The sequence below is a fragment of the Chrysemys picta genome, chromosome 18, assembly GCF_011386835.1.
Source record: "Chrysemys picta bellii isolate R12L10 chromosome 18, ASM1138683v2, whole genome shotgun sequence".
NCBI classification, from domain to species: domain Eukaryota; kingdom Metazoa; phylum Chordata; order Testudines; family Emydidae; genus Chrysemys; species Chrysemys picta.
In genome coordinates this window covers 6,729,145-6,749,972 of record NC_088808.1, presented here as the reverse complement: position 1 = coordinate 6,749,972, position 20,828 = coordinate 6,729,145, and the positions used below count along the sequence as shown (strand labels likewise).

The following is a 20,828-nucleotide window of genomic DNA, read 5'->3' as shown; positions in this document are numbered from 1 at the left end:
TTGTTTTTAAATTCCGTTGGACCCATTGACTAGGGAGCATGAACTGTATGAAAAGTGGATTTGTTACTCAGCTGCCTTTGGGGGGCTTTTAGTGCCCGGACCACCGGATCAGTGCACATTAGTTCACTTTTTACTGAGCATAATATAATCAATAATCCCCCATCAGGGAATCGCTGCTTTGAGGGAAGAATGTGACACTTTCTCAAAGAGGAAATCCAGGGAGACTAAAGAAGGGAATGACTGTGGTTTGACACTGTAGAAATACAACATGAGACCTTGTGAAGGGAGATGGTGGAGAAATCACGCAGAGAGCAGACACAGCAGAAACCAGTGGAAGGTGCAGATTGGTGGGAGGAGCTGAGAGTTGAGGGGAGAGAGTTCATGAATATTTATTTATTTGCTCTCTAAAAGGCTGCAAGTGGTGAACTGCTAATGCAGAGAAGAGGAGAAGTCTAGTGGAGCTGCCCTTGCAGAGACAGCGTCATGGGGAGAGCTGCCCAGCAAACCCTCCTTGCTTTATTCTGTCTAGCAGCAGCAGTTTGTAAGGCTGAGGATGAGGCACAAACAGGTGAACAAATTGTGGTGTTTGTTTTTCAGCCTGATCTAATTGAGAGCCAGTGAGAGCGATCTGTAGGTTCTGAGGACCCGTTTTCAAGAGGGAAATTCTCACCAGTGTAAATACCTCAGTGTGGTAACAACAGTATAAGCCACTAATGCAGAAGTCTTGCACCAGTGCAACTTGGAGTTTGCACCAGGGTCAACAGCTTAGTGTTAGCTGGCCTCGATTTGCTGAGCTTATTTACCACTGGAATTTTCAAAATATTTGGGTTCCTGTGACTTCAAGAAATGTCACTTATTGATTAATTTCTTTCCTCAGAGGTGAATTCAAAGTGCTGTGGAATTCCTGGACCACGAGGACTTCTTGGACTTCCAGGTATGTTCCCCAGAGCAGAGTGAGACTCCGCTTTGGATGGTGATGCCTGAAACACTCTGGTCACCCTACAGATCTCTTCCCCTGTGATGAGAAGTTGGGCTTCATCATATTTCTGTTCTGAAATCATGTCCATTTCCTTTTCTCTGCCCTGATAGTGATGTGGGCGTGGGGTGGGGGGAGGGGATAGGGAATGTCAGTGAAGTACGGAGCAGGTCACAAAAGCTAGTGCACTATTGGATACGGGGGCAGGGATGATGGGAAATGGAATATTGGCGGTTAGATTGTTTGGGGGGTTGATGGGAATTAGTCCCTTGGGGTCACTAGAATGGCCAGTGGGGGGTCACTGCTGTCACAACCACATTTCACCTCCAATTCCTGCCGTGCTGCTGTCTCTGGAGACATCTGCCCCAGCCCTGCTCCTGCCTCAATCCCGATCCTCTCCTCTGGCACCTTTCCTGCCACCCCCTCGAGCTCCGCCTCCCTCTTTCACCTCAGACCTGTTCCTGGCCTCCTTCCTGCTGCCTTGGGAATGCTCAATCCATCCTAGAACATCACAGCCAACTGTGAGCGTCTCCTCTCCCACTCTTCCCGTCTCCTGGTTCTCACAGAGACCTGGGTTTGTGGCTCCCATTCTGCCTCTACGGACACCTTGTGGTGGCCTTTTCCTCTTCCATCCCCCTCATCCTGAATCCTCCTGCAAACACAGGGGTGGGACATTGGTCTGTTCCAGTCCCAACTCTCACCCTCAGTCCTCCCTCTCGTTCTTTCTCCTCCTTGGAACAATGCTCCACCTGAGCCTCCTGCTCCATATTGCTGCGGTCTGTCACCCACCTTCCTTCCTCACTTTACCTCCTTGCTCTTCCACATGTCACAATCCTCTGCCTTCATCTTCGGTGACGTCATCTTCCACGTCGTTGTGTCTGGCCCCCTGACTTCCTTGTCTGACCTGCAGCCCCGGATCAGCTCCCCTCTCACCAATATGGCCGCTCACTCTGGTCTTCTCCACATACTGCATCCTCTCTGGTCTCTGCATTGCTTGATCCCCACCTCAGCATCTCCCGCCTGACCTTTCTGGGACTTCCAATCCATCGGTATCCACAAATTCTCTTCTGCTCTCAGCCCCCTTCCCTGGCCTTTTCTTCCTTCCCCTCCAGTGACTTGTGCAGTGATTCCTTCCACCCACTTAGGGTTGCCTGGAAGCGGCCAGCATGTGCAGCCCCTCCTCTCCTTGGCTCCCCTCTCCCATGTCAAGGCTCACCCTGCCAACTCCCAGCCCAGGGTTACCCCCCAACACCTCCTCCTCCACCCCAGTTCTCTTGCCATTGAGTATCTCTGGCAGAAGCTCTGTGACCAGGCTGAATTCCTCCACTACAAATTCACTCATTATTCCTTCAGTTTTATCTTCTTTCCAGCCAAATAGTTTGACTTCCCTCCTCTTATCCAACCCCACACTAACAGCCCCTGCCACCTTTCCACCATCTTTGCCCCCTCCTTTAACTTCCCCCCTCCTGCCACCCTCCCCCCTCTCCACACAGGACCGTGGCACTTTCCTCAACCAGTAAGATTCCATGTGACCTTTTCCACTAGGCTCCCTGGACTCTCCCCCTTCTCCCCCATCACCAGCACTGAGACATCCTGCTGGCTCTGCTCCTCCACACATCTGGGGGTGGCAGAAGGACTCCAGCAATTGCCCTCTGGAGGAGGGGTCAGGACCCGAAATTAGGGGGCCATATTTTCCCAAAGGGAAAATGGGACACCCCCGGCCTGGTTTGGTCTGGCCCGAGCCCTCGCTGCCTTACGCCCGCACGGGGCCTGGCTGAGGTCCCCCTTTCCCCCCAGCACCTGGGGCTGGCCCCAGACCCCCACCCTGCAGGCCACTATATGTCCCATTTTGTCAGGGACCGTCCTTTTTTAGACCCTGTCCTGGCCATCACAACTTTTTTGGGGCAGGTGGGTAGCGGGCCGGCCGTGGGCACCCGTCTGAGACGCTTTCCCTATGTCTTCCTCCAGCGCAGGGCAGCATTGCCACCCCCACACGTTCCTCTGCGCCCTGCTAGGGCTCCCACCCCACTTTTTTGGCAAAGCCGTTCATTTCTCCGGTTTGCTCTTGCCAGCTGATGGTCAGTTGACAAGAGCAAACGGGATAACTGCCCAGTTTTGTCAAAAAAGTTGGGCTTGCCAGGGTATGGGGGGAGGGATAGCTCAGTGGTTTGAGCATTGGCCTGTTAAACCCAGGGTTATGAGTTCAATTCTTGAGGGGGCCCCTTAGGCATTTGGGGCAAAATCAGTATTTGGTCCTGCTAGTGAAGGCAGGGGGCTCCACTTGATGACCTTTCAAGGTCCCTTCCAGAGGTAGGATGTCTCCTTTAATTTAACTTTTTTTAAAAGGACTAAAATGGGACATAGGGTCACCCTAATTGAAATGGCTCCTTTCCTGTGATGGAGACACTGGCAGTGGATGCTCAGGGGCCGGCTGAAGGCTTTCTGTTTGCAAACCAACCACCTGACAGCACTGAAAACATTTGTCATTGGCCTTCCATTTGGCCAGTTTTGCAAGAGCTGAGAAAGGGGGCTTGATCCTGCATTCCTGGCTCCGGGAAAATCCCCAATAAGGTCAGTGGGGGATCTGAGGACCAGGGCAGAGAAGAAATGTAATACTAATTTTGAAATCTGGCTTTGGGGGAGGCATGTAGGAACTGGCCCATCACCCCATTTTAACCCTAACAAATAATTTCCTATTGTCATATGCAGGATAATAAACTTGGAGTCTTTTGTGTCTGTAGGATTAAGTGGTCCTCCAGGGCTCCCTGGGGAGCCAGGAACACCAGGGCAAAGAGGTAAAATAATAAAATATTAATTCAGAATCTTTTGTGCTTTTAGGCTCCACTGTAATGGCAGGAGATCCTGGGCCAAGAGGGAACGTACTAAAGAGCAGAGGGGAACGTTGTGAGTTAACTATCCAGGGGAGGTTTTTAGATTGCGTGGATCTTCCCAAAAGTGCATGCACAAAGGGGTGGGTTCTCTTCTCGCTTACACTGGTGAACACCCCAGCTGGAACCAGTCGGGTACTGGTGTCACTGAGAGCATGTCCCTCTCTGCCACTACCCAGCTCCACTCACTGCCGTGGAGCAGTGGTGAAGGCACGGCTTTGCCTCACCCTCAACGCACCACCCTAGACAGCTTCATGTCTGAGCACCTCCAGTGAGTGGATTGGGCCAGTCTCAGAGAAGGTTTCAGAGTAGCAGCCGTGTTAGTCTGTATCCGCAAAAAGAAGAACAGGAGTACTTGTGGCACCTTAGAGACTAACAAATTTATTAGAGCATAAGCTTTCGTGGACTACAGCCCACTTCTTCGGATGCATATAGAATGGAACATATATTGAGGAGATATATATACACACATACAGAGAGCATAAACAGGTGGGAGTTGTCTTACCAACTCTGAGAGGCCAATTAATTAAGAGAAAAAAAACTTTTGAAGTGATAAGCAAGATAGCCCGGTACAGACAGTTTGATAAGAAGTGTGAGAATACTTACAAGGGGAGATAGAATCAATGTTTGTAATGGCTCAGCCATTCCCAGTCCTTATTCAAACCGGAGTTGATTGTGTCTAGTTTGCATATCAATTCTAGCTCAGCAGTCTCTCGTTGGAGTCTGTTTTTGAAGTTTTTCTGTTGTAATATAGCCACCCGCAGGTCTGTCATTGAATGACCAGACAGGTTAAAGTGTTCTCCCACTGGTTTTTGAGTATTTTGATTCCTGATGTCAGATTTGTGTCCATTAATTCTTTTGCGTAGAGACTGTCCGGTTTGGCCAATGTACATGGCAGAGGGGCATTGCTGGCACATGATGGCATATATCACATTGGTAGATGTGCAGGTGAACGAGCCCCTGATGGTATGGCTGATGTGATTAGGTCCTATGATGATGTCACTTGAATAAATATGTGGACAGAGTTGGCATCGGGGTTTGTTACAAGGATAGGTTCCTGGGTTAGTGGTTTTGTTCAGTGATGTGTGGTTGCTGGTGAGTATTTGCTTTAGGTTGGGGGGTTGTCTGTAAGCGAGGACAGGTCTGTCTCCCAAGATCTGTGAGAGTAAAGGATCATCTTTCAGGATAGGTTGTAGATCTCTGATGATGCGCTGGAGAGGTTTTAGTTGGGGGCTGAAGGTGACAGCTAGTGGTGTTCTGTTATTTTCTTTGTTGGGCCTGTCTTGTAGGAGGTGACTTCTGGGTACTCGTCTGGCTCTGTCAATCTGTTTTTTCACTTCAGCAGGTGGGTATTGTAGTTTTAAGAATGCTTGATAGAGATCTTGTAGGTGCTTGTCTCTATCCGAGGGATTAGAGCAAATGCGGTTATATCTTAGAGCTTGGCTATAGACAATGGATCGTGTGGTGTGTCTTGGATGGAAGCTGGAGGCATGTAGGTAAGTGTAGCGGTCAGTAGGTTTCCGGTATAGGGTGGTATTTATGTGACCATCGCTTATTAGCACAGTAGTGTCCAGGAAATGGACCGCTTGTGTGGATTGATCTAGGCTGAGGTTGATGGTGGGATGGAAATTATTGAAATCATGGTGAAATTCCTCAAGGGCTTCTTTTCCATGGGTCCAGATGATGAAGATGTCATCAATGTAGCGCAACTAGAGTAGGGGCGTTAGGGGACGAGAGCTAAGGAAGCGTTGTTCTAAGTCAGCCATAAAAATGTTGGCATATTGTGGGGCCATGTGGGTACCCATAGCAGTGCCGCTGACTTGAAGGTATATATTGTCCCCAAATGTGAAATAGTTGTGGGTGAGGACAAAATCACAAAGTTCAGCCACCAGGTTAGCTGTGACATTATCAGGGATAATGTTCCTGATAGCTTGTAGTCCATCTTTGTGTGGAATATTGGTGTAGAGGGCTTCTACGTCCATAGTGGCCAGGATGGTGTTTTCTGGAAGATCACCGATGGATTGTAGTTTCCTCAGGAAGTCAGTGGTGTCTCGAAGATAGCTGGGAGTGCTGGTAGCGTAGGGTCTGAGGAGAGAGTCTACATAACCAGACAAGCCTGATGTTAGGGTGCCAATGCCTGAGATGATGGGGCGTCCAGGATATCCAGGTTTATGGATCTTGGGTAGCAAATAGAATACCCCTGGTCGGGGTTCTGGGCATGTGTCTGTACAGATTTGTTCCTGTGCTTTGTCAGGGAGTTTTTTTCTCAGAGAAGGGTAATTCCTGGGTCCTCTTCAAGGGTAGCTCTGTGCTGTGCCCCCTGGGGTCCCCAGCTGGGACCGTGTCTCCTGGAGCTCCTGCTAAGGTGGTGTGTCTGCGCTGTCCCCTGTGCCGGACTGTGCCCAGGAGGAGCAGCTGCACCCCTGGGGCCTGGATTCTTTCTCACACCCAAATAAACTCATTGAAGCTGCTTCTGATTGACCCCAGGGTCAGAGCTCAGAATCAGGTCCATGGTGTCTAAGCCACAAATAAATAATCGCTGCTCATTCTTTTAAATTTTTTTTTTCAAACAGGACAACCAGGATTACCTGGCCTCCCTGGATGGATGGGTGAGAGCCTTGCGATAGTTCTCCTCCCTGTTGAGCTGTGCACCTCCTTTGCTGTCGCTATTGATCTGCCCTGGAATGTGCTCAGATACTGTGCTGATGGGTGGCAGTATAAAGCCCTTATAGACAGAGAGAGACAGATGTCCCCTTACACACCCCTTTATGAGAAGTTAGCATTAGAAAAAACACCAAAATACATAGATTTGAAAACCAGGAATTAACCAGAAGCTAAGATGATACTTTCTGCATAACATAGTCACTCAACCCTAACTCTGCCTCCTTTGATCCCTGTCCTGAGGAGTCCCTCATACAGATCCCACCATAGTACCGTATCCTCAGCCTTTTCGTCCAGTGATCTCTGCCAACCAGCTGCAAATGCTCCCTGGGTCATGGTACTGCCCAGAGCACCGTGAGGAACTGTGGGAACAGGAGGCTGATTTGCAAATGTGGTAGACACAGAGGAAATGGCAGATTTTGCTAGGGCCAGGCAAGGTACTGGTCTATTCCCACTTCCTATTGCCATCGCCAAAGGGGCAGAGTGAAAAATCGAACCCTACTTTTGAAATCTGGACTAGGGAGTGACCTGTAGAAACTGCCCTTCCCCCCACCCCCCTTGTTCAACCCTAAAATATCATCCCCTACTTACAGCTGTCAAATATAAATTCTGAGACTCCTCTGTTTGTAGGAATGCCTGGTCCTCCAGGGATTCCTGGAGCACCAGGAGAACCAGGGAGGCCTGGAGCACGAGGACCACCAGGGGCAAGAGGTAAAGTACCAAAGAGCAGAGAACAACTTTGTTCATTCAGCCTGTGATTAAATAGCAGGAGAGATTCTTAATCCATTTGCATCTTCCCTCCATGGTACATTTCCCCAATGCGTAACCCAGAGGGGTAGGGTCTCCTCTCAGTTACAATGGTGTATAACCGTCGTGAAATCAACAAGGTTGTATTGGGGTAACCAAGAGGAAAACTGATCACTAGGGAATCTCGATTCTGAGCACTTCCCCCATCCTTGAGATTACCAGCCTAATTCAGCTGGAGGAGGTGCTAGCTCTGATTGCGTTAGCATGCTAATAATAGAGAGCAGCACATACAGCTGCTGCACATGCGATGGGAGAGGCTACCTCCCCGAATACATGCCCATGGTCTGAGATGGGCACATACTCAGGGCAGCTGGTCACTCCTGCCGCTCGCGCCGCTGTAGCTACGTTCTATTTTAGTGTGATCAGAGTTAGTGGGTCTGTCTCCTTGACCTGGGAATCACACCCCTAGATCGAAGTATAAACCTACCCTGAGGCTAATAAGGGAGTCTAAATTGGTGTAACTCACTACTCCCAGCTCCCTTTACACCAATTCAGACTCACACTCATTTACCTTCCCCGAGAGTGTGGCCCAACGTAGTAAAAACCCAGACCTGAGATTCTCCATTACGGCACCTCCATGTGGGCCAGCAACAGGGCTGGGCTCAGCTGTTTTTAGCACCGTGTCATGAAAAGCCTGGGCCGTGTCTACACTGGCAGCAGCACCATTGCTAGAAACAGGTACCATAGTTATATTGTAGCAAATCCCCGAGTGTGTCACACTCAATCTAGCTTACCCGCCTCTACATATTCCTCAATTTGGCCATACCTTACCTCTTATTTCCAAAGTGCCCATCACCATAGGGCCAGATGTGCCCAGCCTCTGGGCAGTTGTGCAAGTGCAAGGGATGGAGGTACGTGTGCAACCTGCTTTTCCTGCTCTCAGGCTTCCATGCAAGAGGGACAAGGACCCTGCAGGGCTTGGGCGACTCTGGGCTGCTAACGTTGTACAAAGGTGGTGGGCTCAGGAGTGCCGCCAGCTTTTCTGCCACCCTAGGCAGCGGAAGGTCCCGCCGCTGAAATACTGCCGCAGTCGCCACCCCCCAAATTGTAGCGCCCTAGGTGACCGCCTAGGTTGCCTAATGGATTGCGCCGGCCCTGGGTGGGCTGGACTATGTCCTCCCCTCCCCGCCACACTGGCCAGAGGATATTCACATGCGGTGTCACCTTCATGGGTGGAAGAGCAAGTGGACTCTTAAAGTCTCTGGGGCACTGCACTTCCCTGACGTACATGGAGTTCCACCAGGGCAGGGCTCCAGGCTGTGCCCAGATCAGGGCAGTGCCTGTACAGGAGAACTGAGCTCACAGAATCGAAACAACAAATCCCGTATCTCTGATTATTTTTTCTGTGATCAGGAACAAAAGATGATCCTGGGAGCTGTGGACTGAAAGGTGAGAGACCTCGGATAAGTGTGTGAATAACTGGGGGCCACAATCTCCCCCCCCCCCCCCTACGCTCACCTAAATGTTTAAAGGGAAAGTGCTTGAAGCTGCATTTTTTGTGCACTGGGCTCTGTTGCTTATCCAGGTTTCATACTTTCTATTTTCCATGGTCCTTCCAGCGTTTTAAAAACAACACTCCCCAAACCCGTGTGTCTCTCTGTTTTTATACTGTTCATTTGCCTGGCACTTTTTTAAAGTAGCAAATTGGCCTGAGGCATCATAACCTGTAGGGGAGCTTGGCTGTTCACTGCTTGAGCTTTTGGAGAGGGACCATTAGTAACGTATGATTTCTTATACTTCCTACATGCATCTGCCTGGGAACACATGGCCCCAATTCAATCACTTCAGCTCATGCGCCCAGCATCGCGGTGCTCTCAGGCGGAAAAGGAAGCAGTGAGAATTTTCAGGGGTTAAGTCACAGGGAGTAGGACCCAGATTCTCTCCGGAATATTAGCCAGACATGACGCTGGTTTCTGTTATCCCGATTGCACAGCGTGGCAGGGCCTGTTCAGCCACCACTGATGTGTGAATGAACCTCCCCTCAATAGCAGTTACAAGCGTGCACTGAAGAAGGAATATTTCTTTTACTTGATAATTAGTTGATTTGTACGAATCTTCCCATCCTGGCTTCAGTCCTGCTCCCATTGCCGTCAATCAGAGTTCTGCCTTTGAGATCAGTGGGAGCAACAAATCCCGTATCTCTGATTATTTTTTCTGTGATCAGGAACAAAAGATGATCCTGGGAGCTGTGGACTGAAAGGTGAGAGACCTTGGATAAGTGTGTGAATAACTGGGGGCCACAATCCCCCCCCCCCCTCACGCTCACCTAAATGTTTAAAGGGAAAGTGCTTGAAGCTGCATTTTTTGTGCACTGGGCTCTGTTGCTTATCCAGGTTTCATACTTTCTATTTTCCATGGTCCTTCCAGCGTTTTAAAAACAACACTCCCCAAACCCGTGTGTCTCTCTGCTTTTATACTATTCATTTGCCTGGCACTTTTTTAAAGTAGCAAATTGGCCCGAGGCATCATAACCTGTCGGGGAGCTTGGCTGTTCACTGCCTCAGCTTTTGGAGAGGGACCATTAGTAACGTATGATTTCTTGTACTTCCTACATGCATCTGCCTGGGAACACATGGCCCCAGTTCAATCACTTCAGCTCATGCGCCCAGCACCACGGTGCTCTCAGGAGGAAAAGGAAGCAGTGAGAATTTTCAGGGGTTAAGTCACAGGGAGTGGGACCCAGATTCTCTCTCTATAGCCAGACATGACGCTGGTTTCTGTTATCCCGATTGCACAGCGTGGCAGGGCCTGTTCAGCCACCACTGATGTGTGAATGAACCTCCCCTCAATAGCAGTTACAAGCGTGCACTGAAGAGGGAATATTTCTTTTACTTGATAATTAGTTGATTCGTACGAATCTTCCCATCCTGGCTTCAGTCCTGCTCCCATTGCCATCAATCAGAGTTTTGTCTTTGAGATCAGTGGGAGCAAGGTTGGACCTCCTCTGGCTCAGCCAGTTTGCTCAGTGTGTTTGCATGTGGACTGACAGTTGGGTTGACTGTTTTGTCTGTTAATTGTAAGGGCACAACACGTGAGGTGCTCTGTGTCTCCCGTCACATGCTGAACCCATCCCCTATTCCACAGAAGCCAATGGGAGGTGAAGGAGCTTATTGCCTGGAAGAACCGCGCCCCAAGACCAGATCAGAGCAAGTCTAAGCTAGTCCACTGGTTAGCAATGGACACAGGTTAAACAGGACACAGTTAAGGCAAACTTGGTCCTTTCTCTCTATTTCATTGCTCCTGTGTGTTGTCTTACAAATCAAGGCGAGGGAAACAGAGTGGAAACCCTAACTGTGTCTTCTTTAACTATTGAAATGATTGGCTTCATTTTTTTAAACATCTCCTTTCATAATTTCCACTTCCTTCTATAGCTAAGCTGCTGGTCTCTTTCTAACTTGCCTCTGAAACATTTTGTCTGAAATAAATAGTCAGAACTATTAAACTGCAGGAGTGAACAGCTGTTTAGAAACAACACACTGCTTTGTTTGTGCTCCCATTTCACTGCCATTGTGTTTCTTTTCCTGCACAGAGGAGGAGCTGGCAGACCTGCTGTGTAAAAAGGGTGAGTGTTTGCTGTAATGGCAGGGGACATGGCCTTTACCTCACAGGGCAGCCCACAAGGCAAGGGGTATGGAAACTTCCTTCACTTCGGTAGAAGAAGTTCTATCCTTGCTAGCAGGACAGGATGACACGGGGGGGCAGTTACACACACCTGCTGCTAATGACAAGGGGCCGACTCCTGCTTGCCTTACCCAAAGAACTACTCCCAGCAGCAAAGTCACTCACCGGAGTCAGGCAGGCAGGATTTGGCCCAACAGCAGAGAACAGATGATCCAGCTTCAAAGGCCGTGGGAGCCCATTTGAGGAAAGGTGGAGTTTGCATTTCCAGTGTGATGCTGAAAAATTAATTCCCACAAAGACACTTACGTTGTAGCGACGTTGTTTTTCAATGGTAGCCAGGGTTTCTGTAGCAAACCCATGAAAATGCTGTGTATGTAAAACAGTTACGCTTTGTCTGGGGTGGATATATACAAAAATAATCAGTGTAGGGCCCGAGCCTGAGAACAGTTCATTGTCAGAAGAAGTTGCCTTTGCCTCAGTAAAACCATTCAGACGCAGTATAATTTACTGCTTTAAATGCCCCTTTTGCCCAGGCCCGACGAGCTGCAAGGAGCTGTTGGCCAGAGGGAACACGCTGAGCGGCTGGTACACCGTTTACTCTTCGGACTGCACTGCCATGACTGTGCTGTGTGACATGGCCACAGATGGAGGCGGATGGACTGTAAGTGAGACTAGAGCGTAGGGAGCCTCCCCAGGAGCCCTTGCGTAGAACAAGTGTGTGTGTTTCAGGATGGCAATGAGCTCTTGCCGAGATTTTCACCTGCACATGTATAGTCTGAGCCAATGAGATGAGGCGCATGCTTGAAGTTCAGCATGTGCTTAAGAACTCTGCTGGGTCAGGGCCCATTTCTTCAGTGCAATTATATTAAGAAGGATCTTGATGATGGTGACTTTAATTACATTGGACCAAATCTTAAGGGCCTTATTGAGCTTCCACTAGGGCAAACTCCAATTTTCTTCCATGGGATTGTCCCCTTATTAAGGAATGACTAAAAACTCAGTAAGGACCTCAAGATTTGGTCACGGGAAAGGCTTTCAGCTTCACCCTTTTCACCAGCTGTTCCTTTCTCAAACAGCTGATGAAAAGGATGTCCACATTTTGGAGTACATTTTAAACTCTTACATAGATGTTCACACACATTCTGATTAACCATAGTGCGTACTACGCTAACAACTTGTCCTTGAAGAACTGAAGAACTGAGCAGCTATTCACATACAGCTAAAATGAATGCGACCATCTTTTGACCTAAGGTTCTCTAATTTCCTGGCAGGTTTTCCAGAGACGGGTGGATGGTTCAGAGGATTTTTTCCGTGACTGGGACTCGTACAAGAGAGGTTTTGGCAACCAGCAGATGGAATTCTGGCTGGGAAACGACAACATTCACCTGCTAACATCTCAAGGTAAGAAATCACAGATGCAATTTAATATCTATATATCTATATAATCACCATGCCCTCCGTTTCCTTGGTAAAATGACCCAGAGTGATGATAATGTGGTAGCTTTATGTAGTGCTTTTCATCTGTAGATCTCAAAGTGCTTTGCAAAGGAGGGTAAGTATCATTAACCCCACTTGGTGAATGGGGATTTGAGGGAAGCAGAGATGAGGTCGTAGAAGAGCCATGATGAGGACCATACTTAAGTCCAAGTTGTGCATCCTGTCCACTGGACTATGCTGGTACTCACCAGCTGTAGTGAAACTGCTCCCAGACTCACCACTGGCTGCTCCTGACACACAGAAACCTGCAAGGAAAAGCTTCGGAGACGGATTACACGGGAGCTCTTTGGGCTCCGGTCAAGGCTAGCTCACCTTACAGAGCATTAAGTGACCAGATCTGGAGATGTACCGTTCTGTCCTACTCACTGGAACAAAGACTATCCGTGGAACCATCAGAGCTAAGACAGGAGCTGAAATTGTCCCTTGCTGCTTTGTCAGTGGATTGGTACCGGCAGAGGCCATAGAGAGATGGATGCTATAGATTCTGATCACTTAGCAGGAGCGCAGATGTTAGCTGTGAGCGCTGTTTGCTAATGGACAGGAGAGATAGGGGCATGAAACTAGGTTATTAAAGGCAGCCCAGTCTGAGCATATGGGGATAGGCTGGTGGATGAATGATGTAACAAACCCAGATGCTGAAAAATATTAGTGGAACACACGGAATTGCTGATATTCTTCCCGTTTTTAACAGGAAATAATGAGCTGCGCGTCGACCTCGTGGATTTTGAAACTGGGAAGTATTTTGCCAAGTACAAATCATTCCAAATTTTAGGAGAATCTGAGAACTATAAGCTGCTTCTGGGAGACTTTCTCAATGGCACAGCAGGTAGGTGCTGGCTGGGTTTTACTGTGATCACAGCTAAGACGGAATAGCAAATTCAGCTGAGATGTGCTGAAGTCTGGGGCAGCAGTAGGGTGACCAGACGTCCCGATTTTATCGGGAGTGTCCCGATATTTCCTTGTTTGTCCCGCGTCCCGACCGACGTGCAGTCGGGACACTGGACAAACAAGGAAATGCGCCGGAGCCTGGAGCCCGGAAGTGCTTGCACCCCCCCTCCCCCGCCCCGACTCCGCCCCCTCCTCCCCCGATTGGCTCCCTCCCCGAATCCCCGCCTCTTCCCCAGGCTCACCATTCCTCCTCCCTCCACAAGCGCTGGAGGGAGGCCCGGGAGACGCAGGGGAAGCGCGGGGCCGGGGTGAGTGAGAGTCCGGCCTGGCCCCGAGCAGGCAGGACTCAGTCGGGCGGTAGGGAGAGGAGGGGGGCAGCCCGCGGGGCCAGGCGGCGGCTGTTCTCCCCCCCTGGGCAGCGGGACTCGGGAGCAGCCGCTGCTGCAGCTCCCACTGCCGCGGGGGGAGGAAGCGGCCGATGGCCAAGCTCGGCGGCTGCGGCTCTGGTGCCCCCAAACCCCCCGAGCCGGGGCCTGCTGCGGGGACCCAGCAGCGCGCACGTTGCGCCCCACCCCATGGCCAGTCGCGTCTGGGCTTCTGCCCAGCTGGGGCAATCCCGCGGCGGCCCCAGGGCGGAGGCATCGGCAGCCCAGCCCCGTTCGTTCCCCTGTGGGACCCGAGCGGGACGGGGGGGTGGGGCCGCCGCGGGATAGTACCAGCTGGGCAGCAGCCGCTTCCTCCCCCCGCGGCAGTGGGAGCTGCAGCAGCGGCTGCTCCCGAGTCCCGCTGCCCAGGGGGGGAGAACAGCCGCCGCCTGACACCGCAAGCCGCCCCCCTCCTCTCCCAACCACCCAACTGAGTCCTGCCTGCTGGGGGACAGGCCAGACTCTTACTCACCCCAGCCCCGCGCTTCCCCTGCGTCTCCCGGGCCTCCCTCCAGCACTTGTGGAGGAAGGTTTTTTTTTTTTTTTGCCCTGCCCCCCCGCGTCACCCTCCCCCCGCGTCCCGATATTTGACTTGGGTGATCTGGTCACCCTAGGCAGCAGCAAAGTAAATTCTGCCCTGTCTGCACAATCTGAAATTAGCCACTTAGAGAAGCACATGCTCAGGTTCAGAGACAACACCTGAAAGCTCTGTCCCAGGCCCCTTATGTGCCACTGGGTTAATGAACAGGATTCCTGGGCATCCCTCACACACATCGAAAACATGCTCTGAAATCTCCGACAGCTGGGTTCATTTGGGGGTAGTGAAATGCATTGGAGAGGATTCGCCAAAAGGAGGAGGAAGAGCATCATCGCCTCTTCTTCTCCCAGCGGGATGGAGCAGTTTCTCAGCTCTATCCCTCTGATTACCCTGTGGGGTAATGAGCACCTCCCCTCTCTCTCCTTCCCAGCAGTTCTCCCATGAAGGCAGGGAGGGAACATCATCCCCTTGGAACATGGCTCCCAATTTCACTCACCACTGAGGACCCTTGACACTGGCACCAATCACAGAAGTGCTCTTAGATCAACCCACAGAGCAGGAAGTACATCCTGTGCTCATTGCTGTGCCAGCTTTGCCGGGGTCTAGGGTCAAACCTGAACCTGTAGTGGTGGGTTTTGGTTCTGCCAAGAGCCATGGACCCAGACTGGCTTCAGGTTTCTATACTTTCCATCTAGCACCTCCTGTCACCAGCCAAAAGTTCAAATCCCGAGGCCCTTACCCAGCCCAAAGTGTCAGGTCACACTGAGATCAATGGGATTTGGGGCAAATGAGGTCTGAGTAGAGAGCTCAGGAACAAGGCCTCTGTTTAGAGGGGTTTGAAAGTTTTGGCTTGAAATGTGGCCAAAAAATATCCCTTGGATCTGAACAACCAGAACTTTGGGGGTAGTTGGGAACTGGACTTTGTAGCTGGACTCATCTCTAGAAAGGGATGAACCAAAATCCCTGATCCAAGCTGCCGGAACTTGGGGAACATTTGGATTTGAAGCCAAAGTTTGTGATTTGTGCCATCCTGGTTCTGACCCTAGCGGTAAAGCTTAGGGGTAGTTTTCAGGGTCCAGATAGTTGAGCATAAAACCCCAGTGTAAGCAAGACTGAATGTGTCATTCTCGGAGCACTGTTGTAAAAAGTTTCCTCTTCCTCCCCATTCCTGAGAGGCCTCCAGAGTGAAACAGCAGTCTCCCCCCTGTATTGTGAGGGGTTGGCAGTGCCCACAGGGGGAGTGAGCAATCCCCATACTGGAAGGCCAGGCCCTGCATTTGGGAGACTGAACTACAGGGAGGGAGGCAGTGTGGACTAGTGCATCGCACAGTCTGTTGGGACTTGGGACAATGGAGTTCTATTCCTGGCTCTGCCTCTGGTCTCCTGGGTGACCTTGACAAGTCACTTCCCCTTCCTGTGCTTCAGTTTTCCCATCCATAAAATCAGGATAATGTAACTCTCTTTGAGGTTTGCTGATGAAAAACACAATATGAGAGCTAGTTATTGTATTACAACTTGGGAGAAAGCTACATCTCTTTGTTACAGGTGATGCCTTAACCTACCATAGGGACATGATGTTTTCGACCAAAGACCGCAACAATGGTCTGAATTCAGTTAACTGTGCTGTGTCCCACGAGGGAGCCTGGTGGTTCAAGGACTGCCTGCAGTCCAACCTGAACGGGAGATATTTGCCGGGAGAACACAAAACCCCTCATCACGGTGTGTTCTGGAGCACAGGGAAAGGGGACCAATATTCCCTTAAACGCTCTGAAATGAAATTCAGGCCTGTTTAGCAGGGTGAGGGGACAGCTGCATGTCCTTGTCTCAGATGAATCATTCCGCAGCTGCGACTGGACGTTCCTGCTGGAAATAAAGCTATTCCCCAACAGTAAACTTTGTGTGAGTGGGATTTGTTCTTTGTAGTGGAGACAAAGATCTTGTGTTGTCCCTCAGCCTCCTGTTCTCCGGTCCGGGAACAAAGAAGCATCTGGGAATATTCACTGGAATGAATGTTGCAGATCTGTTTTAATCATCCACACGCTCCCTTTTAGTCCCTTTCCCCAAACACACACACATGCCAGTCAAGGTCTGCTTGTGGGAAGCAAAGGTGTGGTGACTCCTCAAGTCTGTATTTGGTCCAGGGTTTAGTATTTCCAAGGGCCGTGCTCACACGGCCATTAAGGGAGCTCTGCTGGGGATTGGGCGCTGCGAGGAGGAAGATTTTTTGACAGAGGAGCAAAAGATTCTCATTAATATAGCGCAGAGTCTTTGCTACAGACACTGTGGCATGCAGCTCAGAATTTATGAAGAGAGTTACACCGGAGCCAAGCTAGGAGGTGTGTGGCTCAAAGCAGGACCAATTCCCAACTAAATCATCCCAGCCAGGGCTTTGTCAAGCCTGACCTTAAAAACCTCTAAGGAAGGAGATTCCACCACCTCCTTAGGTAACCTATTCCAGTGCTTCACCATCCTCCTAGTGAAAAAGTTTTTCCTAATATCCAACCTAAACCTCCCCCACTGCAACTTGAGACCATTACTCCTTGTTCTGTCATCTGGTACCCAGTAGCGTAGGTAGGGGGGAGCAGGGGGAGCGGCCGCTCCCCTAAGCACTCACTCGGCGCTTCCCAGCACGTCCGGGTCTTCAGGCTCCGCTGCATGCATCCTGCGGTGGCAGCTCCTGCAGCAGGTGGCACCTTTGTTTCCTGTGTTCGCTCCCCGTGCTCTTAGAACCTGGCTACACCCCTGCTGGTACCCCGAGAACAGTCTAGATCCAGCCTCTTTGGAACCCCCTTTCAGGTAGTTGAAAGCAGCTATCAAATCCCCCCTCATTCTTCTTTTCTGCAGACTAAATAATCCCAGTTCCCTCAGCCTCTTCTCGTAAGTCATGTGCTCCAGACCCCTAATCATTTTTGTTGCCCACAGTTGGCCTCTTTCTAATTTTTCCACATCCTTCTTGTAGTGTGGGGCCCAAAACTGGACACAGTACTCCAGATGAGGCCTGACCAATGTCGAATAGAGGGGAATGAGCACGTCCCTCGATCTGCTGGCAATGCCCCTACTTCTACAGCCCAAAATGCCGTTAGCCTTCTTGGCAACAAGAGCACACTGTTGACTCATATCCAGCTTCTTGTCCACTGTAACCCCTAGGTCCTTTTCTGCCTCTCCCAGCCACACCACCACGTAGAGGCGTATGTCAGGAATCATTCTCTTTCTGGCACCCTGGCTCCACCTGTAAACTGCTGGGGGAGACCACAGTCGATACTCTGCTGAATCAGGGAGCAATGGGAAGGAGATTTGAAAGGGCCAGTTTTACTCTCCCTGTAACTAATAGCAAATACCCCAGTGATCTCCATGGGGTGGTGGTGCATGTCCTCACCAGGAGCATTGGGGGGGACCAGAGCCCAGCCACTCCGGAGCTGACAGTCAGAACAGTCAATGCAGCGTCTACACTGAGGCTGCGTCAACCTAACTACACCGGCCTAAGCACTATGCCTCTCGCAGAGGTGGCGTTATTAAATCGGTACAGCGGGCAACTTACATCAGTGGGAGCAACATTTTAGTGTAGACACTTACAGCTGCCTTACGTCTCCCTAACTCTGCAGTGTAGACCAAAGGCCGTGGCTACCACACTTAAACTCACCAATAATTCGAACTCACATAAGCAAACAAAAAGCTATAAACTTTATGTAAGGGTTTGATTAAAGAGAAAATATTAAATGATTTGAGGTATTAATAATTTTTAATTACTAAAGGTGATGCTGGCAAGCCCACTATGTCCCCAATGTTCCTAACCAAAAGTGTCTCCCCCCCTCAGTTCCGACTGTTCCCCACGTCTCAGGACCGAGGTGGTGCATTTGGGGACCCGTCACAGGCCTGTAAGGAGATGCTGTTACAAACATACTTTATTATACTGGGAATTGACAGTGCAGGTTGCAATGATCCCAGTAGATGAAAGTCGTTTTGCAGCTACAGTATGCTCTAATGGTGCAAGACTGAACCCTAACTGCCTAGCTAACTTTAACAGGCACTCACTCAGGTTCCTTGTCTGGCTGAGTGATCAAGAGATTGGTGCAGGCCAGCAGGTCTTGGGCATAAATCACAGGTAGCGAATGATTCCTGGGGATCGCTGGAGGAGGACTAACCACCAACTCCTTCCTGAAATGGTGCTGCCAGTCTTTAAAGTTTGGAGCCCACAGGTTCAGCTGCAGGCAGGTTGGGTCTCTGGATCCGAAATCCCAGCTCTGGGGTGGGCTGCTGCAGGGCTAGCAGGCTGCAGGCCGTGGCAGGAGAGAGGAGCTGTCTCCAGTTGCTGGCAGGAGAAGCCGCTTGTCCCCTCCTGGGGCTTTTCTGCAGGTTGAGGTCACAGAGAGGCCAGTTGTTGGGTCTGGAAGTTCTGCACTGGCTGGCTGCAGGGACACCTCCTTTCCTCGCCTCTCCCTGGCTGGGCTCTTCATGTGAGGGAAACTGGGCTATTCACAGCTCGATCCTGCTTTCCTGGACATGAGGGACTCTGCCCTGTGCAGAGTTGGCTGCCTGGCTGTCTTCTTCCCTCGAACAGGATGCTGAGGACTGCTGTTGTGTACCTTCCTCCCTTCGGTTGAGGGAGGAGGGTTGCCAGAGTGACTGGTGAAGTCGCTTCCCCTTCCCTCCTGCTGCTGGGGGAAGTCAACAGTGCAGGGCTCTGCCATGGAGCTGGCAGGGGCCCCAAAGGGGTGTCTCTTCCCAGGGCCGGCTCCAGGCACCAGCTTAGAAGCAGGTGCTTGGGGCGGCCAAGGGAGAGGGGCGGCACCTGCGGCAATTCGGGGGCGGCAGGTCCCTCACTCCCTCTAGGAGCGAAGGACCTGCCGCCAAACTGCCACCGCCGATCGCGGCTTTTATTTTATTTTATTTTTTTCCAATTGCCGCTGGCAATCACGCTCTTTTTTTTTTTTTGCTTGGGGTGGCAGAAATGCTGGAGCCGTCCCTGTCTCTTCCCTTGGTCATCAAGGCCAGATTAATGCATTGGCAAACTAGGCATCTGCCTAAGGCCCAAACGCGGCAGGAGGCCCAATATGTTGTTTTGTTTTTACCATGAGAGGCAGCCGGCCAGGCCAAATTAGAGTGAGTGGTGGTGTGACCTAGTCAGAGCACTGCTCAGGTTTGGGCCAACCACCCCCTCCATGATGACTATAGTTTAACCCCCTGCTTCTGGACTAAGTACCGGGGCGGGGGAACTCCTGCTGCCAGCGTTACCTCTTTGGAGAGGAAAGAGGTCCCTTCTGAGGAAGAAAAGGATGCCCCATGCTATTGTCTCTGACTCCCTGGAACGGGAGGAGGGCCCTGCCACTAGCAATCCAAGTTGGTGGGGGCCATGTCGGGGTAGTCTAGGGCCACGGGTTGCTTTAATCCAGCATCAGTGGACGAGACTATGGCCTGTTATGCCTCCCGAGGCCTGGGCTGGGCAGTGGGAGTTTCTAGTAGCCTGAGATCCTTGCAGAACTCTTCTATTTGCACCATCCCTCTTCTCTGACATGCCCCCTCTGGGGAACAGTGCTCCTGGCAGAGGTAGCTACCCTCTCTTGTACTGCCCAGTGTACCCAGACAAATTGTGTCTCCTTCTAACATGGTTACACTTTGCCTTCCCACCTCTCTAATTCACCTACTGCAAGACCAGGCATTTTTTTAGCTCTGATGAAATTGAACTGTCTTGTATGTTTAAAAAAAAAAAAATCTGCGAAATGCACATCACTGAGCCAGCGTTTGCTTTACTAACAGAGGGGAAGGTTTGCCACTGGCAGATGCAGCTTCCAAGGGAAATGATTCACTAGCAGCAGAGGAAAAATTGCTTGATCGTGGTAGGAGCTGTGGTGAGGCCTCTGGTAATGGAAGCAGCAGAAGACAGAGCATGGAGCTAAGGGCATGTTTACACTGCAATAAAAGACTTGTGGCATGACCGCAGCTAGCCTGGGTCAGCCAACCCAGGCTCTCGGGGCTCGAGCTGCGAAGCTATAACATTGCAGCAGAGATGTTTGGACTCAGGCTGGATCCCAGGCTGTGAGGCCACATACAGGGGAGAGTCTCAGAGCCCAGGCTCCAGCCCAAGCCTGGATGTCAACACTGCAATTTTATAGCCCTGCAGCTTAAACCCTGTGAGCCTGAGAGTATGTCTACACTAGGAAATTAGGTTGAATTTATAGAAGTCGATCTTTAGAAAGCGATTTTATACAGTTGATCGTGCATGTCCGCACTAAGCGCAGTAGGTCAGCGGAGTGCGTCCTCACTACCGTGGCTAGCATCGACTCACAGAGTGGTGCACTGTGGGTAGCTATCCCACAGTTCCCGCAGTCTCCGCTGCCCATTGGAATTCTGGGTTAAGCTCCCAATGCCTGATAGGGCAAAAACACTGTCACGGATGGTTTTGGGTACATGTCGTCAGTCACGCCTCCCTCAGTGAAACCAATGGCAGACAATCGTTTTGCGCCTTTTTTCTGTGCAGATGCCATACTACGGCAAGCGTGCAGCCCGCTCAGCTCAGCTCATGGACACCG

At 50.8% G+C, this 20,828-nt stretch overlaps 1 protein-coding gene across 3 annotated transcripts; it reads left to right on the top strand.

Moving 5' to 3' along the window:
* The first annotated feature begins 393 nt into the window (after window positions 1–393).
* On the top strand, window positions 394–16,194 carry LOC101954117 (ficolin-1-like). Of its 3 annotated transcripts, XM_065572350.1 has the most exons (12): window positions 394–568; window positions 878–934; window positions 3,718–3,771; window positions 6,438–6,473; window positions 7,156–7,236; window positions 8,686–8,721; window positions 9,497–9,532; window positions 10,862–10,894; window positions 11,487–11,614; window positions 12,225–12,354; window positions 13,142–13,276; window positions 15,847–16,194. In XM_065572350.1, exons 1-12 carry the CDS (start codon window positions 484–486, stop codon window positions 16,092–16,094), a joined length of 1,059 nt encoding a protein of 352 aa, XP_065428422.1. In that variant the 5' UTR covers window positions 394–483; the 3' UTR covers window positions 16,095–16,194. The 3 variants fall into 3 exon arrangements, with proteins under 3 accessions (XP_065428422.1, XP_065428423.1, XP_065428424.1); XM_065572351.1 differs by lacking the exon at window positions 8,686–8,721 and having other exon boundaries at window positions 411–568; XM_065572352.1 differs by lacking the exon at window positions 9,497–9,532 and having other exon boundaries at window positions 411–568.
* Window positions 16,195–20,828: the final 4,634 nt, after the last annotated feature.

Bases quoted from the DNA above. Each gene is read 5' to 3' on its own strand.
- LOC101954117 (XM_065572350.1), top strand. From the start codon at position 484: ATGGGGAGAGCTGCCCAGCAAACCCTCCTTGCTTTATTCTGTCTAGCA. The intron at 3,772-6,437 runs GTAAAATAATAA...TTTTTCAAACAG, and splicing joins AGGAACACCAGGGCAAAGAG to GACAACCAGGATTACCTGGC. The intron at 9,533-10,861 runs GTGAGAGACCTT...TTTCCTGCACAG, and splicing joins TGGGAGCTGTGGACTGAAAG to AGGAGGAGCTGGCAGACCTG.